The following is a 23,773-nucleotide window of genomic DNA, read 5'->3' on the forward strand; positions in this document are numbered from 1 at the left end:
CAAGTCAACCCAGGTTTAACAGTGATGATTTTTAGAGTGACAAGTTAATAAAGCATAATTTCTTGATAATTTTGGACAAAAAGACCCACTTGAGAAATATAAGATACAAAGAAGATAAAATTAATTTTATAAGGATGAAATTGAGAATAAAATAATACAATAAGATCTAAAAACGAGTTTTCCCATACTATAAAAACACAAGTTAAACTCTCTCTAACAACCACCCGCGTGCGCGCTCCTTCACTGGCAGCGCCGCCCCTCTCATTTTAACGGTCAGATAAAACAGCCTCTCTCTCGTTGGGTTCCTCTCTTTCCTTTCAAAATATTTTCTTGAAGCATTTTTCGAACAAAATAATAGAAAACTTGTCTGTCCATTGAATTCTTTAATAGAGTTCGATGTGCGCAGAGATTGTTAATAAAATGCACGTTACCTGTTCGATAAAATGTCTCAAAGAATATATTTTTTTTTCCTGTCGTGTCTTGTCTGATTCCTGTTTGTTAAAATGTCAAAAACAAATTCTTGTTTAATTTGATTTCTAATTCTCTACAAGGGAAACTCTTTTCGCATTGTTTTTTTAAGGTTCTTTGCTTGAATGCAAATCTTGAATATATATTGGGCTGCCTTTGTATCTTCTCTAGATTGGTATGTTGAAGAGAGATCCTGTTACATTGAATAACAAGAAATACATGTTTGCCTTGTGCAGTACAATTGAAAGGTGTGTTCTTTTCAATCCATCAAATGGAGGAGAAATCATTTTTGGATAGAATGCTTGGTCATCTACGAGAAACATGCAAGTAAGAATTATTATTGTCAATTTAAATCCTTTCCTTGTAAAATGTTATAATGCAGTACAGTTTGTATCACTTTCTTGCTTCTAGTGATAGAGTTTTGTTGTATTGCCTTTTTTTTTACTACTGTGTGATCATTTTCTTTTACTGTGATTCAATTTAAAACCCCCTAATTATAGATTTGTCTTTCAAATGTTTATAGATTCATTTAAGAAGCTGGCTTGTTTCTTTAAAAACTTTAGCAAAGGGGCATCTTATCTTTTCTTTGTTTGTCTTTTTTATTTGAAATTCAAGGTACTATACTGGGTATCCTAAAGATCTTGGGCCATCACGGGTTATTCACTTTACGTCAGAGCGTGAGTTTGTCCAACTTCTTCACCAAGGCTACCCGGTGGTTGTTGCTTTTACCATCAGGTGACTAGGAAGTGAATGGCCACCTACTATGTTGCTTCCTTAATCATCATAATACGATGTCATTTCTCTGACTACGCATCTTTGATAATGCAGAGGCAATTACACCAAACACCTAGACCGTGTTCTTGAGGAAGCTGCTGCCGAGTTTTATCCACATGTAAAAGTTTTGCGTGTAAGTTGTTTCTGTTGAATGAGTTCATCTTGTAATGTATTAAAAGGATTGTTATTTCTCACATCAATGGAATTATCAAAACCTGACATGGTTTTATCTTTACCTTTTGTTTTTTTAATAAATGAGTGGTAGATTATGGTCTTAAATTAAGGTTGTATTTGAAAGAAATTTTTGACATAGAAACCCAAGGAATTGGATCCTTTTTGGATGAGCTTTCCTAAGGGAGCACCCAAAATGGGTTTCATTTGGAAGCTTGTGAAGAAAGCCACCAAATGCCAGAGTAAAATTTAGACTTCTGATGATAGGAAGCCCATTTTGTGTGTGCATCAGATGCTATAATTTTTTTTTTGGTATTGCTTCTGCATGTTTAGAGCCATGTGTACAGGGTCAGGGCATATCTTTTATAATTTTACAAGTTTCATTGTTACCATCTACAGCATATTTAGCATCCTTAATATTTTGATCATGATTTTTGATGCCGGTGTTTCCAGGTTGAATGTCCAAAATATCCTGGTTTTTGTATAACACGGCAGAGGAAGGAATATCCATTCATTGAAATATTTCATAGCCCAGAACAAGTAATATATTCTTCTCTACTAATTTCTTTGTTCAAGGTCTTCATGTCACTATGCCATACCTATGTCACGTACCATTAACCAGTTGTAGAAGACGAAGGTTGTTTCTCATGTTATTAAGAGGGGTGGGTGATTGTCTATTAAGTGCTTAAGTTTAGAACTCGGTAGAATCTTTCTTTCATTTTGCTTAAAATTTTACTGCAAGATCAGATACAGAAATGATGTTGGTGTCTTATAGTGTTGGTATATAGGTTTTCTAATGAAAGGCTTTTTTGGTTACTTGGGGCTGGTGGTTGCTTGGCAGCCTTGCTTAGACAAGATTAAAATAAAAAATAAAGCAAATGGCAAGCGAAGGGCAACTGCTGTTTTCTTGGCATGGTGAAATGAGCTTTTTAGATACGGAATAATTTTGTACTATTTTTGTATTTGAGCCAATCCTTTTGTGCCTCAAACAACAAATAAAGAATGGATCAGGTTGCCCTGCATGTTTCAGCTGTCACTTGGGAAATTGGTACTATCAGCATGCTCTATTGACATTGCTATTCAGAGCTGCTTAACAATTATAATGGTTCTCCTGGTGCAGGCAGCTAACCAGGGAAGGGTTGCTGATCCAAATATCACAAAATACTCTGTGAAGGTTCTACCTGTGAGTACTGGATCTTGCTTATCTTTCACAGGGTTGATAATTTGACTAGTACTCATCATGGATTCTCTTTCCGCTCTTTCATGCTCTTCCAGAATAACGGTCACAGAATGTTCACAAATTTGTATGCTTTGTTTGTTGGAAACGATTTGCTATTAAACAGGGGTATCTTGACAGACATAGGTAGACGAAACTGTGGTGTTTTGCTTAGTTGATTGCATCTGCATGATAGTTTTATTGTTTCATGGTCATGATTTTGTTAAGAAATTTTAAATAAACTATGACAAAACAGACTAAGAAATTATGGAGTTGTATATTACTATTGCAAAATGCTAGTAAATCATTTTTTTTTTTTGAAGATGATTGGAACTTCAAATCTTTTCATAAAAAGGCTGCTCATGGATATATAATTCCTGTACCCCATTTTTTAACTGAGAATGGTAACTGAATTTTCATTTTACCATTAGCAAGGTAAAGTAATGTATACTACAATGATCCCCATGTCATTGTGGCAAGCAGCTAGACTAAGGCTTCATTTGTTTTTTGCAGCCAACTGCGCAGTTGGCCACAAAGACAAACAAGCAGCTAGACTAAGGCTTCATTTGTTTTTGCAGCCACCTGTGCAGTTGGCCACAAAGAAAAACAGGCTCTAAATCAGAAGTCAGGATTCAATGAAGTTCTATTGAAACAATGTCTTTTCCTTGTGTGCCATTGATGGCAATATCTAACTTATTCTTGTATCTTTACTTGTCCAGTTCAACTATGACCAGAGTGCATATGGATTCAGAGAATTTTTCAAGCGCCATGGCATACGATCGTCACCAGATCCAAAGTAAAAAGACTGTCAGAAAAGTACTTGGTATGTAATGTATGGTTTAATTAAGAACCACCTCTTGTTAAAAAAATAATAATATGGCTGACAAGCATTAGTAGTTTAAGATTAGTGCATTGTATATGGTTCAAGTGAATTTTATCATGTTCTAAAGTTCATGTCCACTCGAACTCATTGACTGTGAATGAAGTTTGAAACATGTATCGTATTTTGTTTCAAAACAATGCTTTCTTTTCAAATTTTCCAAAATTATTCCTAAAGCGAATACTAAGAGCAATGTATAAACTAATGCTTCTAATTCAATTGTCATTTAGTGACTGCTTAGAAGAATTGGGGTAGATTCACTTTAAAGTGCATTATAATAAAAAAAAATTTAAAGAAATATTTTTAACATCAATTCTAAAAATATATTAAAAAATTTAATTAAAAGTTAAAAAAATTAAATTTTTTTTAAAAGCACTGTATCATCAAACATGATTTTATAATTATAGCAAAAAGAAAAAAAAAAAAAAGAAGTAAGAGTCAATGCAAAGAAAAGACAGCTATTCAAATCAAGAGTTGTCTATGTCATATTACAGACGAAAATGATTTAAGTTATAAATGAGTATAAATACATATGTATTAAATAATAATTTCAAAATGCTAGATTACAAGAACTAAGTTCTAATTAACTCTTCTTTATTCTATGTTAGAATATAGATTAATGTTTTTTCCTAGTTTGCAATTCTTGAATTCAAATAAAACTAATTTACCTTTTTTTATTGCACTAATAACTTTTAATAAAGTATTAATCATTCTTAAAAAATCTTATAAAAAATTAGTCTATAGTTTAACATAAAATTGGCACCCTTAAGGAAAGCATACTACTAAACTGCATACTACTAATCCAACAAAAATCCAAGCAATGTTATTTAATATTTCATTCGAAATTTATTTGAAAGTATTATAAAAATTATATTTTAATTTTTTTTATTTAGAAATATTTTAAAATATTATTAAAAAAACACATATCAAAACAATTCAAAAAAAATAAAATAAATTAAAACAAAAAAATATTTTAAAAAATATTGAAACAACGATTAAACTATAATGTCAAACAAACTCTAAACAAAGTGTATTTTTTGAATTTTTAATAGAAAAATAGCATACTCCTTTTATTTTATTTTAGTAATATTTAGTATTGTGATAATAATAATTTTTTAAAATATTTTTTATTTTGAAATATATTAAAATAATATATATATATATATTATTTTTTAATATATATTTTTATATATATATATTTTTTTATTTTTAAAAATTATTTTTTAATATTAAAACATCAACATAAACGCAAAAAGTAAATTTCTTCTTTTCAATTTCGGTAAAAGCACGGCGCCAAACAAACTTTTCATTTTTCTTTCAATAATAGATTGATGGGTGACAGCCATTGATGTGAGACCATAGAATCTTATAACCATGTTTCCATTTTGTACTTGTTGAATTAAGAGTTAACCTCAAGTTAGATTATAAGCCATTTAAGATTAATTTTTGTTTAAGTTTTACGTTGATCTTGTATATTCAGATGAATAGTTTTTCTTAATTAATGATTCTAAAATTCAAACTCATAAATTTAGGAAATAGTATTAGATTAGCGATATATTTAAAAATATTTTTGAAATTTAATATTAGATTACCATATATTTAAACTGTTTTATAACTTTACTAAGAACTTTTACTCCAAGTATTAATTACTCTCGAACCTCATTTAAATTATTAATCTACAGTCTAACATAAAATTTGGCATCCCTAAGGAAACCATACTTCTAATCCAACCAAAAGCCAGTAATGATATTATAATGTATGTTATTTTTTAAAAGTATTTTTTATTTTTAAAATTAATTAATTAAAATGATTAAAAAACAATAAAAAATATTAATTTAATTTTTTTTCAAGATAAACACATTTTTTTAAAAAATCTAAAAATAAAAATTTAAAACAAACATCTCTCAAATCTTCTTATTTAATACATTTTTCTTTCATATTTTTTTTTTTTATCGATGAGTGACATAGCCATGGATGCGAAACCCTAGACTCTCAAAACCACTTTCTCGATTTCGTACTTGATGTGGTTAAGACTAATTATTTTAAAATGATTTAAAAAAACTCATAGATAAATAAATTTTCTTGATTAATAATTCTGAAATTTAAACTTATAAAGTCAAAAAAGAAATTGATATTTTAAACCAACTAATCATGAATCCAGCCAGTGTTATCACATAAATTAGTAGAATTAGTTGGACCGAAGGGTTACAATAATTCCTTTTTAATTGAAGGACTAGCCCACTAAGTTAATAATTTTAAAAATTCTCAACGACGAAATTAATTAAAAGATTAGTGGTACAGGTGAAACATTCATGGTCCCCCTACTCTTTCCTCCTTTTGCTTTAATTTTCTGGCCTCTTTTTGCTGAGGGCCACAAGGCCATTAGAGAGAACAGGGAAGAATTGGATTGCCAATTATTTTCTTTTTTCCGAAATAATTATCTCCAAACACTTCCTTAACATCTTTGGGCTAGACAACAAGATAAAATTCCTCCATATTTTTGAAATATTTTACAAGTTGAACTTGAAACTTCCAAATACAAATTCCAAAAAGTTATCAATCATTTTTAAATACCATCCGTTCTTTCCTATTTAAATATGTCATTAATTAAATCATACTCTAATTAATCAAGTGATCTTGACAATAAACACACCAACACCCTCTCCTAATCTTTCTGTGTTGGTACCCGAACCCTATAAAAACACCATTTTACTTTGCAAGAAAGCACTCCGTCAAAGCTCTTTGCACGGCAATCTCCCTCCCTCCCTCCCTCTCTCTCTCGGAGCAGAAGGACGTGCCCACCATCGTCGTTTCTCTGTAGAACCAGGCCTCTCCAGTCTCCTCTCCCATCAAATGGTACGTACGCATCAAATCTTCTCTGTGCAAATTTACTTCTCATATGATCATGCATGGTGGGTCAAGGTATAGCAAACCCGCTTATTTGTATTGCCTCCCCTAGCTATTTCAAGAAGCTTTCTTTTGGGCTATTCCCATGTCTTGTCAAGGAAAAAAAGAGCTGTTTTCCGGTGAGTAAAAGCTGTTTTTCAATAGGCAAAAGTAGTTTTCCGGTGGCTCTATATTTCCGTGTGCAAGATGGTATTGATTCCTGTGAAAGCTTTACAAGTTGTCATGCTTAGACTATTTTAGTGGTATGTATTTTGGCGTCTTTCTACTTTTTTTATAGTTCTTCGACACAAATGTAGAGAAATACGCCTCGAAGGTCGCTACTACCCAAGGTTAATAGTAAATATTTTATTACTACACTTATATGAAATAAATTGTTATTTTATTATGCATCATGTATGATTAACAAGGTTAATCAATCTTTGACATATTATAAAATTTTCTTTGATTTTATATCTTCCTCTCTCCCAACGGCGTATTTAGAGAAAATAATTATTAAACCCGGTTTGTCCAGTGACAACCCATAATCTATTCTACCGAAGACTTAGCCTAGATTGGATTTAAAAATAATCGAGGTGGTAGCTAACTTATCCTATCATTTTATAGCATAATCTTGCTGCAAAATTCAATTTATAATATCAATAAAATATACAGAGTGTAATCAATAAAATATTTCGATTTAAACTTAATTGAAAATGAATATACAGGCTAAAGATTAAATTGAGGTTTCACCTTAGTATTTTGTTGCTTGGAATAAATAACCTTATTGTCTTATTTTTAGTATTTTTTCCCCTCGACTATATATATATATATATATATATATATATATAATATTGTTGATTTGATCAATTAGTTTTTCATGTTACTTAATTTACTTGCCTTTTGCAGCCAACTTAGAAAACTCATGTTGGCTTCACCGTCACTTTTGTTTAATTATAGAATATTTCTAATTTTAAATTCTTAATTGGGTGGCTAAGAATGGGATTTAATTAAGAAAGATGGTCGAGATTTTCAAAATGTTAGCAATGAAATCATCAAACAAACTTTTTCTTTCCCTTTCGTGCACAAATTAAGGATCTGCCGTTGAAGATTTCGGTGTCATAACATCATTTTCAGAAAGCAAATCCTTTTTTTGTTTTTTTTTTTGTTTTTAATACCTTTTCCTTGCTTCTGCCCGAAGTTAATTTGGTGCATGAATGGAGTCTTTTCTTTCTCTTGCTTGTGTTAAGCATGGAAGCAATTTTCCTTGATAGAAACCATTTTTTTTTTAATTTCTTAATCTTAATTATTCAACGACAAGATTACTGATCGAGATGTCATGAGCTCTCATGCTTAATAAATAAATAAATAAATAAATAAATTATAAATAAAATGAAAAAACATTATGAAATATCATTAAGCTTCACATTGTCACAATACACACAATATTGTAAGAATAGTGAATGGGATAAAAGAAGAAGCTTAAAATGAATTAGGATAAGCATCACAGCCAGTCAAACACTCATTATTCCCTTTTCTTGCTTAGAGAATACAAGGGAAAATATATTGACTTTCTGTTTCTTGCATTGAATGAGTATGAATTGGACCATATCAAAGAAATGATAATCAATAAAACAACTACTATATTCTATAAGTAATTAAAAATATAAGTTTTTTAGTTTAATTGATTAATCATTATTCTTGAATTTTTTCTTTTTAAACTCGACCCGTTTCAAGATTCGAATTATAAATTAATAGGATTAAATTTAACCAATTCTAAATTAATTTTTTAAAATCTAACTCATATTATATATTGAGGTGGTAGGATTTTATAGATTTGTTTGAGAATATGATAACAGTTATAGTTTAAAGTATTTTTTTTTCATAAATGTATTAAAATAATATTTTTTATTTTATAAAAATTATTTTGATATTAACATATTAAAAAAATTAAAAATAATTTTTTTTTTTTATAAAAGTACAATTTTTAACGTGTTGTTAAACACACCTAGATAAAGTTAGTGGGTAAGTGGAATTTAATAAATATGATTTTTTTAATAAATTTTATTGGCATAATCTTTATTATTTGAGTGATTAGTGGGGGGGCTAACATTCACAGCCTTACAGGTCTCTGAAGGCAATGATAATATCCAGGTTGTCCTTACTAAGCCTTTAACAGTGGATGGAGATGTGGCGGCTGATTACAAGGCTCCTAATCTTGGCCAACGAATGTTAAGCCTGATTAGAAATATACGGCCAGGATCGGATCTCACCCACTTCAAGGCAAGTCAGATTTTCTCTCATTTCCTGCTATTATAAAAAGAGATCTTCCACAATTTTCTTTGGCGGTTTTTTTTTTTCTTTTCATTATTTTAATTCATGTTCCTTTCGTGTTTGGTTTGCTAGAAAATATTTTAATTTTTTATGTTCTGATATTTTGGTTCTTAATTGTTACTTGTAGATCATTGCAACACCACGCGCCTTAGTATTATAGGTGTCTGATTTAATCCGAAAATTGATTCGAAAAGGGTCACGATTCATTGCATGAACTTGAGTAAAACTTCTTTTTATTTTTTATTTTTTTTTTATGAATGAAAACAATTTTATTTTCTTAATTTGACTAGAATCGATTTAAATTGAGTTTATTGTTAAGATTGGACAAAATATTAATTAACAAAACTCATTTAACTTAGTTTAACTCAATTTAAATTTAGAGTCATGATTTTGATTTTAATTTTCTCAAGTCAACTTAACAAATTAGATCTTGTTTAATAACTATCATTATAATTTTTTTTTACTACCTTCAAATAAAAATTAGAATAAACTAAAAAAATTTGACAAATATTAATTATTTTTCTAGTCTAGGCTATGCACGCTCAATCCAAATGAGTTGTGAATGGGCTTGAAGGCCCAGGAACCAAACAACTATAAAATTGCATGCTATGCAAATATTGATGATGTAGCAAAACTTTGAATCGTTGCCGACAATAGAGTAAAGACTAGAAACTTTCTTAGACTGTATTTGAGAAAAAAAATCATTATTTAAGGAATAAAATGAAAATATTATAAAAATCACTTAATTTGTTTGAGAAAACAATAGGTTACTAATTTAGGAGTGGACTAAAATCTTTTCAAACATAAAAAAAAAAAAAAATCAAAGTTAAATGAAATTTTTTAATGTTGTCATTAAATTCAATTCAATATGTCAAACTTGAAAATTTTGTCTCAAGTTCTTATCAAATTTGAGTTTTCATTTAAATCATGTGGAAGTTGTCTTGATAGAGGTGTATAAGTGTAATGATTGTGAGATTTTATACTCTTGTGCTAGAATATAAAAGTTTAATTTAGCACAACTTAGAGCATGTTACAATTGATGGTTTCTAGTTGGTTTTTCTTTTTGAAATAGTTTCTATACCATGTATGTTCATAATCTATTCTTAATTTTGCATTAAAGAGAGCTATATATATGTTTCCAAAAAAACTAGCCGTTAGAATGCCTCGAACGTTTAGAGGGTGTTTGGGAGTACTTTTCAAAAGCGCTTCTGAAAAAATTTCAATTTTTTTTTTTGTTTTGAATTAATATGTTTTTGATGTTTTCAAATCATTTTGATGTGCTGATCTCAAAAATAATTTTTAAAAAATAAAAAAAATTATTGGCATGCTTTTCTGAGTGAAAAACACTTTGAAAAGCAACAACAACCACACTCCTAAACACACCCTTAAAGCGGTCGACCGGTTTAAATGAACATATCATTCAATCGACCGGTTCTTGCAAAATTCCCAGGTGTTCATCACGGATGAATATCGGTTGACTGGTTCATTTGGTATGCCCAAGCGGTCAATCGATTTAGCTTAAAAACCAGTTTTGACATTTTTAAACTTGGTGAAACTTCAACCGATTAAATGTTATCAGTCCTATTTATGCATGTAATGTGAAGTGTGAGTTCATTTTAGTTTGTTATTGAGTAAGATATAAAAATTTAACAATAAGCTCTAAAATGAATCCTTAATAGTTAAATCTTCACTTATTTTGCATCTTGAACTTGCTAATGAATTTCTTCATTTAATTCCATTTGTTTGTTGATGTAATCTTCATTTAATTCCTTAAAGGCTTGTTTATGATTGTAGTAATGAAGACGGTTTAAAGTGCTTTTCGATTATAAATGTTTTAAAATGAAGTTTTTTTTTTAAAATTATTTTTTATATCAGCACATCAAAATAATTTGAAAGTATAATAAATTTTTATTAATTTTTTTTTTTTAAAAAATTTGGGAACATGGTTTGTATCGCGTTCCCAAACACACCCTCATTAAAACGTACAATTAGTTCATTTTTCATTTTATTGTTATCATTAAAATACAAGACATTATAAATATTAATATGTGATCCATAGGTCAACAAAAGCCACCACCATCGAACTTTCCTTGTCAAACAGAATCTATCGACACCAAGTTTGATTATTTTTGTTGCTGGTATCATGACAACTAACCATTTTCTCTCTTTTACAGTTTTTTATGCAACTTCGTCTCTCTTCTCTCTAACTCAGAGAAAAATAAACAAAATAATTTTTTGAACAAAATAAAAATTGTTGCAAATTTAGGGTGAGAAATGTATTTTCTTTGTGTTTTAAAAAATAGGCTATTTAGGTCTCATTTGGCATTGCGACGTGACCGTAATATTTTTAAAAAATAATTTTTAATTATTTTTTAATATTTTTATATTGTTTTGATGTGTTGATCTTAAAAATAAATTTTAAAAAATAAAAAAAAATTATTTTGATGTATTTTCAAATGAAAAGTATTTTGAGAAGCAACCGTCAGAATGTCAAATATTACCTTACCAATTAGATGTAACATCAGAACTTTTTGAAAATTAGAAAGGTAATATTGTGAAATTTTAAACTAAGAGGTTAGAAGTGGAACATTGATGAATCTGTAGCGGCAAAATTGAAGTTTACCCATTGTTGTCTCATGCCTCATCTTGAATTTTTTTTTTTCCAATGGTGATTAATTACAGGAGTATTAATTTAATGTAACACATTCTTTTGGACCAAAGTACTGATAATTGTGTTCATTTTGCCAAGTTCAGCTTCCACCTCTATTCAACATTCCAAAGTCCCAGATCCAATGTTTTGGTGAGTCAGCCTACTGCTTCAGCAAAAATCTGTTGCAGCAGTGCAACAATGCTGAGAACTCACTGGACAGATTCACCTCTGTTGTAGCTTGGAGCATATCTACTACGCGTCCTCCCTCTTTTGGTGTTGCCCCTTACAACCCCATTCTTGGAGAGACTCACCATGTTTCCAGAGGAAGCCTCAATGTTCTACTTGAACAGGTACTTAAATTCTCGTGAGATCCGATGGGCTTGGACTATACAACAGAGGGGGTGTTATGTCATATGACTGGATTCTTGTAATTCATGGTTTCAGGTGTCCCATCATCCACCAGTGTCAGCCCTCCACGCGACGGACGACAAAGAAAATATTGAGCTGATTTGGTGCCAGCAACCTGTTCCAAAATTCTATGGTAGAACTACTTTTCCAAACTGCTTTAGCTTGCTTTTAGGTAACATGGATTTTGGTTTTCTTGATGATTTAGCAACTTGGTTTTATTTTTCATTGATTGTGAAGGCACAAGAGTAGAAGCTGAAGTGCTTGGGAAAAGGCAACTTAAACTCCTGAATCATGGAGAAACTTATATGATGAATTCACCAAAGCTCATGATCAGATTTCTTCCACCTCGGGTTGATTGGATTGGCAAGGTAAAAATTTCTTGCCAGGAGACTGGTCTTGAAGCTGAGTTATGCTATATTACCAGTTCTTTACTAGGACGTAGAGGAGAGCATCGCGTTAAAGGAAAGATCTGCCAGTCTTCATCTATGAAGACCCTTTATGAGGTTGAAGGATACTGGAACAGGTAGATGTGTATTCACTCATGCACACAGAAACAAACTTCTAGAATCATTATGCATGTAAATAGTTTAAGATTAGTGTTAATCTCACTGAAAGATTCTTACTGAACTCACTTACTGAATCCAGTATTGTCAAAGCCAAGGACATTAATAGTGGCAAGGAGACAATTATATATGATGCAAAGGAAGTGTTCTCTGAGCTCAAGACTCCTATAGTCAAGGATTTGCAGGTAGCTTCATAGTTTATACTTATTGATCGCTTGATATTTTTTTTCTTGTGCTTCATATTAAGAGACTTTCAGAAATGACTCTTCTATATGACCACCAAAATCCTGATTTAGACTCAGAAGTTTGAGTTCTTTGTTTCACCGTGGCAGATAGATTTCTCTCTGTAGCAATCAATATATTGTCTTGCTGCAAAAAGGCTATTCTGCTGTGTTGAGAATCTCAATATATTCTGATTTGTATCTGTAATGTGCATGCAAGGATACATGACTTGGTTTATGATGCTTGCATCCCGCTGGTTTCTTGTTTTGTAAGGGAATTTGGCCAACTGAGTCAACTGCAGTGTGGAGTGAGGTGAGCAGAGGCATACTGAGCAAAAACTGGACGAAGGCAAGAGAAGCGAAGAGCACAGTTGAGGATAACCAGAGAAAACTTGCTAAAGAGAGGGAATCAAAGGGAGAAACTTGGGTTCCTAATCATTTCACTGTATCTGATAGCAAAGAAGATGGTTGGGACTGCTCACCTATTCAAGAAAGAGTTCCACCAGCCCCCATTGTTGTCCCTCTTTAATATTCTTTGATTTGTGGTAATCTAGCAGTTTACAATGAACAACATTTATGTGGTTTATCAGGTTTCAAGTCCCTTCTCTTGGTTTGTTCATGCGATTATTCTATTATCAGCGAAGAAAGGAAGGTTCTATACTTCCGTTAGTAGCCGGAGAACCTTCCTGTAAACAAGGTTTGAGCTTCATTGATTACACTTAATCATTCTTAACCAAAACAGCAAATAAATTATGTGATTGCTCGGTATTTTGCAACGAGAAGCTGTTTCTTTTAAGCATTTTCCTGAAAAATTCGTGGTCCTTCCCTTTTCGCGTCCACAATACTACAGAGATTAGTGCAAAACCTGGTTCTGAGTGACCATTGATGGCAAATGGTTTCCTTGGCCAGCCATTCAGCTATGCGTTTCAGCTTCCACCAATAAGAGAAACAATTTTCAGACAACCCGAACTATGTATCTAGCTACAGGATCAGACGACTAGTTTCGAAACGAATGTTCTGGTTAATCCTACAGCTAGATCCTCTATCACCAAGGCAGGACTGAATTTTCAGGATTCGGTCAAGCCACGTTTAATCACCTACCCCGCTTTCTTGCAGACCATACTCACCAGTCGTCCTAACCTATGTTGCTTTGACCATCATTTTGCCTTACAGAGTACCCGTATTAGATATAGATCTATACACACACGGTGACTCCAATTAAATGGAAAGATTCGAAAACATAGGTATGCATGTCGGTTACGCGCCCGTATCAGATATAGATCTCGAGTCCGAGCAATATAGACCCTGAAAATTAAGCTGCTGTTCTTGATCAAAGAAGCATAAAAAGTCTGCTTAGAACTTTTGTATACATGATTGTAATATTATCATATTACACTTACCCCAGAAACTACAGATGATAAAAATCTTAAACTGAAAAGGAACAAGAAGGTGGGTGGTATTATAGATTCACAGTCGATTGTTGGGTTAGATGTTATGTATGTAAACCTTTATGCGTGCAGTCTCGAGTGATTCCCCAATATATCTCCCTCCCTAACAAATGGTATCGGAGCTAAACTAATGGTGGCAGGTGTTTGTTTATTCGCATCTGTAAACTCTCATGCATATACGTCCAATTGAGTCTCCGATGTCGATGATCTTCCCAACACTTTCAGAATTTGGAATAGCAATACAATCAGGAAATTGAAATGATGAGGGTTAGAATGCAATATAAATGAAAAAGATTAAAAGCAGGCTAGGCACCATTTGTGTGCCTGTCTGTATATTCACATCGTATCTCTCAAATCTAATAGCAAGCTACAACTGCTAGAATACATCACACCTCAAACCTAAGCTTACAAATCATCATTTGCTGCATTTTTCAGAACTGCTATCTATCCTCTTTTGGCTAGTTACAAGAATACATCACACCTCAAACTTAAGCTTACAAATTATCATTTGCTGCATTTTTCAGAACTGCTGTCCTCTTTTGGCTAGTTACAAGAATACATCATACCTCAAGCTCCTCTTCGAGGTCTCGAAATCCATGTCCTGTAGCTCTGATTCACTCCTCCGGTTGAAGGACTTCTCTCTGATGGTATCCAAAACCGGCTTCCACGACGATCTAGCCTGTGCTCTGCAAATCGGATTACTCTGGCCCGACGAGGAACTAGTTCCTGAAGACTTAGCCTGACCGCACCTGCTAGACTTTGCTATTGAACTGAGCTTCTTTACTAAAGTAAGAAAGTCCACAGGAGAAACATCAGGCTGCAGTATTGAGAATGGAAGCAAGAAGTAGAGTTGGCCTGTCTCTAGCTGAACATCAGGCTTCAATGGTTTCGACTCCGCAGAAAGAAGCTGAGCGGCGGTGAAGAGAAGATTCCTTGAGGGTAACTGGCCTGTAGTCACTTGGCTAACCGACACGGGATTTTCAAATTCTTGTACAAAACCATTGAAGTGAACTACTCGAATATTGTTGAATTTTGTAGATGATTTGCATGAAAAACAACCACCCATCTCTCCTTGTCTTCTCTCTTTCTCAATGGATTATAGTGTTTGTAAAGATTGGATCAGAATGTGTTTATGATTGAATATTGTGTGTGACTTGCTATATGCAAATACTTTTTCTGCTAACTACTTTGCTATATTTTATTCCCATCTGAGACTATATATATATATTACTTTGTCTGCTACCAATCTGTGGAATTAGGGTAATACGAAGTCATCAAGAAATTTCAAGATTACTTTAGTGGTATAATCACTTTCACTACTATTACTAGAAAGAAAGTTTGAAAGGTCCTTGCTAAACCAAAATCAAGGGGAAGAATGGTTTAAGATTCTTCAATATTTTTTATTATTGTAATTGTGAGAAAAAAATTATGATTTTTAGTAATACAGTGCATGATATTTTTTAAAAATATTTTTTAATTAGAAATATATTAAAATAATATTTTATTTTTTAATTTGAAGTTAATTGAGAGTACGATGAAACTAAATTTTTTTTTTATTTATAAATTTTTTTTATAACAATTTCAAAGCATATTGTACAAATTATTGCTCATTTTTACTATAAGGACAAAAATTGAGTGTTTGAAACGGTCAGTCCACTCCTCCCACAGCTTGGTGGACGTCGACTGGATGACTTGGATTGCTTGACTTCATTAGGAAGAAAAATGTTGCCGTGGGGTTAGGATTAAGCACAATGATTGAAAAAGTTTGATGTATGAATTGGATAATATTTTAATAAAAAAGCATGAAAAAATAAATATTAATGAAAATATATACCCATTGGTTTACAGCTGAATTCCTTCAAGTTGATGGGCCAGAGTAATCCCTTAAGTATTTTCCCTTAAGTATTTTTGGTTTATTGCAATTTATAGATGATGCAATGTAGAGAAAAAACTCTATAAATTATGATTTGCAATAAAAGAGAGGCACAATATTTTATAATTGATTATGAACCTCTTAATTAAGAAATTGGTAAATTAAAAAATCTACACGGAATTGCTTATCATACATTAACACGATTTGTCATGACATAATCTGGCAAATTTATGCCAGCAGTTCATTTGTCAATTTAGAGAAAATTACCAACATTTTGCACTTAATTATTATTTTACTATTATATATTGATTATTATCTTGAATTAATTAATTTTCTCAAGATAATCACGCAACTACATACGTATTAAATTTACTGTACTTAACAAACATAAGAAATTAAAGTGATATTTTATTTCAACCACGTCAAAACATTAGGAAAAAGTATATTATCTGTTCAGCTACCAACGAGGGGCTATGGTGCATATACTTGTAAAACAACAACATCAATAATAATAATAATAATAAAATAATTTTTTTAAACTAGAAATGCAAGCAAGCCAAGCTATAAAAAAATGGGCACTTCTGGATAAAATAGTTGCGATCTGGTCCCTTTGTCAGCTATTAATATAATTACTTATCACCTGTTTTATTCGCTATCTTTTTTAGCCTTCAATGGGAGCGCCGTCTGAACATATATAATTCAGCTAAAATTTATTAAATTCAGAAAAAAAAAAAAAAACTATAGCAAGCTGGAATTCAAACGTATCAAAGGGTCTTTCTCCATCATTCCTCCGAAGAACTTGTATTTTTCTACGATAGTCAATTCAACTAAAATTAATTAAGAAAAGAAAAGGCTTGCCCATACGATAAGTAATGACTTGAATCATTTATATTAAAGGTCAATTGACCTCTTATGTTGTTGTACAATGGACAGACAAAATAAATTAAGACCTCGTCGTCTTTTTTTTTTTTTTTTAAATGATATATTATTACTAAGGTAATTAATAATTAAGCCAACACTGACCTCTTATTTAGTTTTCTTCAACTCAAAAAACAAAAATATCAAGCAAATTAGCATATATTTTTCAAAAAATAACTGAGATATTTCAATCTTTTCTCTGTTTTTTTTTTTTTCAAAAAAGAAAAGAAAGAAATGCACCAAGGGAGACCTCATAGACTATCACATATCACAAAAACAAAACAAAAAAAAAAAAACCAAAATTGCAGTCACAACAACCAGCAGATTTTTTTTAAGTCTATGTATAAACAGTGATAGGAACACAAGGGGGACAGTCTTCTTGACCTGAAGAGAATTGCTGGTGACTTCATCATTGCCTATGGATGATCTTTTCTTTGGTCTTTCCTTCGTATTTGTTCAAATAAAATTTTCATATATATAAACACATCCGTTGCTGGAAATTATATTTAATTTCCATATTACTACTGTATGAATTAATTAAGAGATTTATGGATATAAAGAAAGGGATTTCTTGGAGAAATTCAAGATATTGATATATTTTTTTTTTCATTTATTCCCTCTTTTTTTGTGCATCAATCATTATAAAAATAAGTGTTTTGGAACCTCTAAAATCATATAAATAAAGTATTTATTGTGATTTTACATAACTAATGAATTTGTAAATCGTAGATTTTAATTAGGGTAAATGGTCTTAGATAATTTCCAGACATAATTTAATTTTATTTCTAAGAGTTTTACTAAGGTTAATAATGTTAGAGAACAATATAAATTATATTCTAATAGTTTAAGCTATTAGGTTGAAATAATTCTTTAACGTGGTATCATAGCCTTGATGACCAAGTGGTTACGAGTTCGAATCTCACTATTTTCATTTATTTGATAAAAATTAAGCACAAAATAAAATAAGTCTATGCAAGTTTCAAGCCCAAAAAACTTTTACTTGAGGGGGTGTGTTAAAGAATAATATAAATCATATCATGAGATCTCACCTTATAGTTTAAATTATTAGATTGAGATAGTTCTATAACAAATAAATGGATTATTTTATATATTATTATTGAATATTAGTGATCGACTCTAATCCTAATTAGAGGAGACTTCAAGAAAATAAATTCTTATAAATATGATATAAATGACCAATTCAATATTCAATTTAATAGAGGTTGCCTTGAAACATTGAGAATATTTTTTTCATTAAAAGCACTCTATTTTTTTTTTTTTTTTGCCTCTAATGCATGTTTTCTGCTCTAAGCCACAATATAGTTTATTTTTATGTATCCTATTTTCTTGGAAAAAGAAAACTTTTAATCTCTATGATTAAAAACCAGTCAATTCAACTGAAAAATAAAAAAAAATAAATAAATAAAAGAAAGGTAGTAGCTTGACGAGACCAAGCATCCGGACTTGGTTCTACCAGTTCTACAAATCTATCCATCCCATGAGAGCCAAGTCCATATGCATTATTATAGCTGTAATATATATTTTACTAAGTAAATGGTACCAAAATTTGTGTTTAAGCTGCAATTTCTTTCACCTAAATAATTGAATTACTTAAGAGAATATATAATTTAGAGTCCCAATTGGGGAAGAAAGTTGAACAAAAAAAAAGAATTTCAATAAATATAATCTTCAACCAGATATAATTATATTATATTTTCATAGAATTAATGTATTTAGGTAATAAAATAAAATTGGGTCTCTAATCCCCTTGCATTATTAAAATTATAAACTATTTAAACTTGAAAAATTAAATAATTAAAATAATTGCTCTCCTAGCAAGATATAAGGATTTTGAAAATGATGCTCTCAACGTGTTTCTTGGTATCTCCCACACCCACTTGACAACTTGGCCATCTAAGTCCATGCAATTACAAATTATATTTTGTGAAAATATTAAATTAGTCCTTTTAGTTTCAGAAATTAAAAATCAATGTTTTTCCCAGTTTTAACCATCAAGTTGTTCTCAGATTTCTTAAGTTTTTGTTTTTTTTTTCCAAACCAGAGGAACTAACCGTTTCTATTTCATGAGCCTAAACTCGTATTTTTAGTCGAGTATTTTTAGCCTAAACTCGTAGTTTAATAATTATGGTTCAGGTTACCATTTTTGGCTGGAAAAGCCTGAAGATTAAAGAAGTTGACTCCATGAATTTAGGGCCTACAAAGAAAAGCAAAATTTTCACTGCAGCTTGCTTGATGTAATCATTGTTTATATCTGACTTCATGGATTCTTGCAATGTTGTTGCTGTTAAGGTTTTTTTTTTTTTTGTTTTTTTTTTTTTGTTTTTTTGTGTACGGATTCAATTCCTCAACTAAGGAAAGAAGAGAGATTGACTGAAGCTTATTTAACTTGCTTTGCTTAAGAGATGTTTCTTTGCTTCTATGTTCTGTTGTTTAAGTGATTTTCTTTCAATACCTTATGATATATTGTGAATGAAATTTGCAACTGATTCATTGGAATTCAACACATAATTGTTAAAAAACCATCTCAACCCAATAGCTTAAACTGTTAGGTGAAGTCTCAGGATATGATTTATATTATTCTCTAACATACCCCCTCAAGTGAAAGCCATTTGGGCTTGAAACTTGCACAAGCTTAAATTACCTTATGCTTAATTTTTATCAAATAAATAGAGATGATGAGATTCGAACTTGTGATCACTTGATCATCAAGGCTCTGATACCATGTTAAAGAACCATCTCAACCCAATAGTTTAAGCTGTCAAGTGAGGTCACAAAATATAATTTATATTATTCTCTAACAATAATTACATCTTGAATTTATACAGGCATGAAATCTTAGTAATATTATCTTTGGAAAACTAGTGCTTTAACGTTGTTTTAGATGACTCTATGGTGCGTGTGAAGGCCCAATGCTAATGATCATCTGCATATTTTAACTGATAACAAAGGGGAGATTAGTTTGGTTTTCTCATAGCAATAAATACCTTAGAGAACTAAGAATATTTCTAACATATCATGAACAGAAGAACTGAGTCTAACTGATCTGCTGTTAATTTGGAAGAAGGATTCTTGGGGTGGGGGAATCTGAACCAGGGCACTTAGAAAAAAGGCCCGTTTGAGACGTGGTGCAACCGCAGCCATGACTGCGTTCCCAAACTGGCACTTATTTCATCATCATCATCATCATTTTTTTTCAATAGCTACATTTGTAGTTTGTTTGTTGCAGTAAAGATGGATGTAGTTGGGGGAGTAGTGGACATGATAAATCTCTTGTGGATTCGCTTTGGCCGTCAGATAAATGATGTTCGGAAACTGAGAAAAAAATTACAAAAACTGAAAGCAGATGCTGAGGATTTGTCCAACAGGAAGAGTGGTTTAACAGAGGAACTAAGGAATAATGTTGGAAAGATGGCCTCAAAGTATGTGAGAGTTGGCTTCATAAGGTGGAGGAGATTGAAAATGAGATCAGTGAGATTGAAGACAAGTACAACAAGGTACGAAATGCTTCATTGATTTATGTCCTGATTTTGTATCATATAGAAGGTTGGGCAAGCGTGTAGTTCAGGCAAATTTCCGTGTTCGTGAGCTCATGAGAACTGTAAGTTTGAGGAAAGTCTCATTCGTGATGCGCCACCTTCTGTTGTTGAGTCACTTGAGCTACCAAATATAATGGAAATGGCTTCGATTGAATGTAATTTGCAGAAGTTATTGGGATACATAGGAGATGGAGGCGTTCGTAAGTTAGGCATTTAGGGAATGGGTGGTTTTGGGAAGACAAAATTATTGAAAGCTTTGAATAACTCACCGGAGATATCGACAACCTTCGAATTGGTTATAATGGTTACAGTTTCAAAGCATGGAAGTGTTTGCAGTGCTCAAAAAGATATGGCAGGCCGCTTGAAAGTGGTCCTAGGCAGCGGAGAGTCAGAGGAGAGAACTTCAAGAACAATATTTCAATATTTACATTCCAAGAAGTCTTTACTACTTCTTGATGATGTTTGGGACGACATAGATTTGGACCATGTAGGGATCCCTAATCCTAAGAAGCAAGGAAAAGTTAGCAAGGTGGTGTTGGCAACTAGGTATCAAATAGCTTGCAACAAGATGGAAACTGATCAAAGTGTAAAAGTGGATGTTTTCGGATGAAGAAGCATGGGATTTGTTTTCTCGCAAGGTTGGTGATGTTGCAAATTCCAAGGGTATCTGTCCGTATGCTAGAGATGTAGTTAAGGAGTGTGATGGCCTCCTTCTTGCCATAAATGTATTACGAGTCGTCTTGAGAAACACTGGCAATGTATATGTGTGGAGCAATGCGTTGAGAGAACTCCAATCCCCTGCATTCTCTACTATAGGAGACATGGAAGATCATGTTTTTAAGCCCCTTAAGTATAGTTATGATCAATTAAGGGACACCAACAGCAAGCATTGCTTCTTATATTGTTCACTGTATCCTGAAGACTGCGATGCGTGATGTTGAATTGATAGAATGCTGGAGAGCAGCAGGAGATGCGTGCGAGTGGTTTTTATGTGATGCATGATGTGCTTCGCGACCTAGCACTAAGAATTGCTTCGCCCATGGGAGATAGTGTCACTAAGTTCTTAGTAAGAGCGGTTTGGATGATCGATTGCACCCAATTGAGGATCAATGGAAGGAAAAGAAATGCATATTATTGATACGTAACAAATTGAATAGTCTACCCGAAGCTCCATATTGCGCTGTGTTGTCAGCATTGCTGCTTCAAAGCAATGGGGATTTGGAGATAATTTCTGATATGTTCTTCCAGTACATCACAGGACTTGGAGTTCTAAACCTGTCAAACAATGGCATCTCATTACTACCACCTTCCATTGGAAATTTGATTAATCTTCGAGGGCTCTATCTAAATCAATGTTCCGAGCTTGCAATGCTTCCATCTGATGTAGGTTCTTTGAAGAAACTTGGATCAATTTTTTACCTCCTGAGATTGGTAACCCGGATCATCTAATTTGTTTGTTAGTATCATCATCTGCTAACCATTTTTTGAAAATTCCTCTTGGATTGATATCAAGAGTCTCCTCATTGGAGCATTCGGCCATTGTAGAGCCCATGAATAATGAATGGTGGTTGCTAATAGAGATGCTAAATTGAAAGAGGCAAACTGCGTTCCACACTCTCAAACACTACTACAGCTCAAAGTCTCAAAGGTTGAACAACTTGAGCGTTTTCTTTGCTTGAGTCGGCCCTTGAAAGAAAATACTTGGACAGTAACCAGAATTCCACGACTGGAATATAGAGCTAGTGGTTCTCCCACGGCCCTCGGTGAAATCATCAGCGTACTCGGTTGTTCCCAGGAGTTTCTAGTAAATGATCCTCATGGTGACATTAACAATCTATATGATTTTGGCATGCAAAAATATGGAGGGCCTATAAAAAATGTGTTGTCTCCGGATGTAACGCGATAAAGATTCTTGCAGAGGGGAAGGAATTAGAAGAAGACATCTTTCCCAACTTGGAGGATTTGAGACTTTATGATCTGCCAAGGTTGAGTAATATAGTGGAAGGGCATGTGTCACCTAGAAGCCTTGCAAATCTAAAGTTCTTGTCTCAGGAAAAACGTGATAATATGAGACATATCTTCTCATGGAGCATGATCGAGCAACTCCCTAAACTGGAGACTCTATATCAGTAATTGCAAGAACCTTGAAGATTTCTTCGAAGAGAATGCGACTGCAACCGAGAAGGTCAATTATGAACATCCCAGTTTGAAGTTCTTTCCCTTGAAATGCCTGCCTAAAATTGTCAGCATCGATACGATTGTGGAATTGGCTTTATCCTCAATAGAGGAAGTTTATACTATCCATTGTATAAGCGTAAAATCTCTTCCTAGGAGCCTTGTCAATGCACCAAGATTAATGATCATTACAGGTCAAAGAAAATGGTGGGATGAAGAACTACAATGGGAGGATTTCACAATCAAGCAACAACTTCAGCCTCTTTTCAAAGCATGTCTTGATGCTGAATTTATTTCTTTCAGAAACATCAAAGATCGGAATCTGGGGCAAACAAAGATCGAAATCTGCTTATGTTTTCTCTGTCTTCTGTTCTTTTGCCTTTTGTGTTTGGCTGCAGAGAATGAATTTGTTGCATTGTACTGTTCAAATCCTGAGACTAATAAATGATTTTTTCTCTTCCAGGAAAAAAACTCCACAAATACTTATGGTGGAAATGGCACATCAATAATTTGGCATCACACCAACATTGCATATTCAAGAAAAACCGAGGAGAAGAAAATGCAGATGCTGTGCATTTGGTGTTATTCTTTATGCAATGCAATTTTTTAAAGTTTTTTTTTTTATTTGGAGATTTATTAAAATTTTTTTTTTAATTTTGAATATTAATATATTAAAATTATTTTAAAAAATTATAAAAAAATATTAATTTGATTTTTTTCAAGAAAAACATACTTTTTAAAGGTAGCTTGAAATACACTCTTGAAACTTATTTGAAAATAAGATTAGCCACATGTTTTAATTAATTTATTTTAAAAAAATTAATATGTTTTTAGATTATTTTAATGTATTATTATTAAAATTAAAATTTTTAAAATAAAAAAATATTATTTAAATAAAAATTATCCGTTATTAGTGTAATGGTTGTAAGTACATAGATAACAGTAATTTATTTGACATTATCAAATTTTATGAAATGAGTATTTAGTTGAGTGATTAGTAGGGTTGTAATTTCTGTTTTTAAATGATTTTTAAATTATATTTTATTTAAAAAATATTAAATTAATATTTTTAAAATTGTTTTAGATAACTTTCATAAGTTAATGTTAAAAATAAAAAAATAATTTTAATATAATTTTTTAAACTTAATAAATCTTAATTTTTATATATAAAAAAAATTTAAGGATATAATAGATCAAGCTTGTAGTTCAGGTTTTATTTTACCATAACCTCGAT

General features: G+C 31.8%; 2 protein-coding genes and 1 pseudogene across 5 annotated transcripts; all 3 read left to right on the top strand.

Annotated features, from left to right (window-relative positions):
* Nucleotides 1–126: 126 nt before the first annotated feature.
* Nucleotides 127–3,633, top strand: LOC118039533 (uncharacterized). Of its 3 annotated transcripts, XM_035046248.2 has the most exons (8): nucleotides 127–272; nucleotides 705–795; nucleotides 1,084–1,203; nucleotides 1,297–1,375; nucleotides 1,867–1,953; nucleotides 2,534–2,596; nucleotides 3,208–3,253; nucleotides 3,349–3,633. In XM_035046248.2, exons 2-7 carry the CDS (start codon nucleotides 740–742, stop codon nucleotides 3,244–3,246), a joined length of 444 nt encoding a protein of 147 aa, XP_034902139.1. In that variant the 5' UTR covers nucleotides 127–272; nucleotides 705–739; the 3' UTR covers nucleotides 3,247–3,253; nucleotides 3,349–3,633. The 3 variants fall into 3 exon arrangements, with proteins under 3 accessions (XP_034902139.1, XP_034902138.1, XP_034902136.1); XM_035046247.2 differs by lacking the exon at nucleotides 3,349–3,633 and having other exon boundaries at nucleotides 3,143–3,253; XM_035046245.2 differs by lacking the exon at nucleotides 3,208–3,253 and having other exon boundaries at nucleotides 130–272.
* Nucleotides 3,634–6,053: 2,420 nt separating this feature from the next.
* LOC118039532 (oxysterol-binding protein-related protein 4C) lies at nucleotides 6,054–13,344 on the top strand. Of its 2 annotated transcripts, none has more exons than XM_035046244.2 (7): nucleotides 6,054–6,365; nucleotides 8,520–8,675; nucleotides 11,481–11,726; nucleotides 11,821–11,917; nucleotides 12,022–12,307; nucleotides 12,430–12,532; nucleotides 12,789–12,927. In XM_035046244.2, the coding sequence occupies exons 1-7, from the start codon at nucleotides 6,363–6,365 to the stop codon at nucleotides 12,795–12,797; spliced, it is 900 nt and encodes a 299-aa protein (XP_034902135.1). In that variant the 5' UTR covers nucleotides 6,054–6,362; the 3' UTR covers nucleotides 12,798–12,927. The 2 variants fall into 2 exon arrangements, with proteins under 2 accessions (XP_034902135.1, XP_034902134.1); XM_035046243.2 differs by having other exon boundaries at nucleotides 6,062–6,365; nucleotides 12,843–13,344.
* A 6,715-nt stretch (nucleotides 13,345–20,059) lies between these two features.
* Nucleotides 20,060–22,497, top strand: LOC140954955 (uncharacterized; annotated as a pseudogene).
* Nucleotides 22,498–23,773: the final 1,276 nt, after the last annotated feature.

This window comes from Populus alba, chromosome 18 (assembly GCF_005239225.2).
Source record: "Populus alba chromosome 18, ASM523922v2, whole genome shotgun sequence".
Classification (NCBI taxonomy): domain Eukaryota; kingdom Viridiplantae; phylum Streptophyta; class Magnoliopsida; order Malpighiales; family Salicaceae; genus Populus; species Populus alba.

Bases quoted from the DNA above. Each gene is read 5' to 3' on its own strand.
- LOC118039533 (XM_035046245.2), top strand. From the start codon at position 740: ATGGAGGAGAAATCATTTTTGGATAGAATGCTTGGTCATCTACGAGAA. The intron at 1,204-1,296 runs GTGACTAGGAAG...TTGATAATGCAG, and splicing joins GTTGTTGCTTTTACCATCAG to AGGCAATTACACCAAACACC. The intron at 2,597-3,348 runs GTGAGTACTGGA...TTACTTGTCCAG, and splicing joins ACTCTGTGAAGGTTCTACCT to TTCAACTATGACCAGAGTGC.
- LOC118039532 (XM_035046243.2), top strand. The intron at 11,918-12,021 runs GTAGAACTACTT...TTGATTGTGAAG, and splicing joins ACCTGTTCCAAAATTCTATG to GCACAAGAGTAGAAGCTGAA. The intron at 12,533-12,842 runs GTAGCTTCATAG...TTGTTTTGTAAG, and splicing joins CTATAGTCAAGGATTTGCAG to GGAATTTGGCCAACTGAGTC.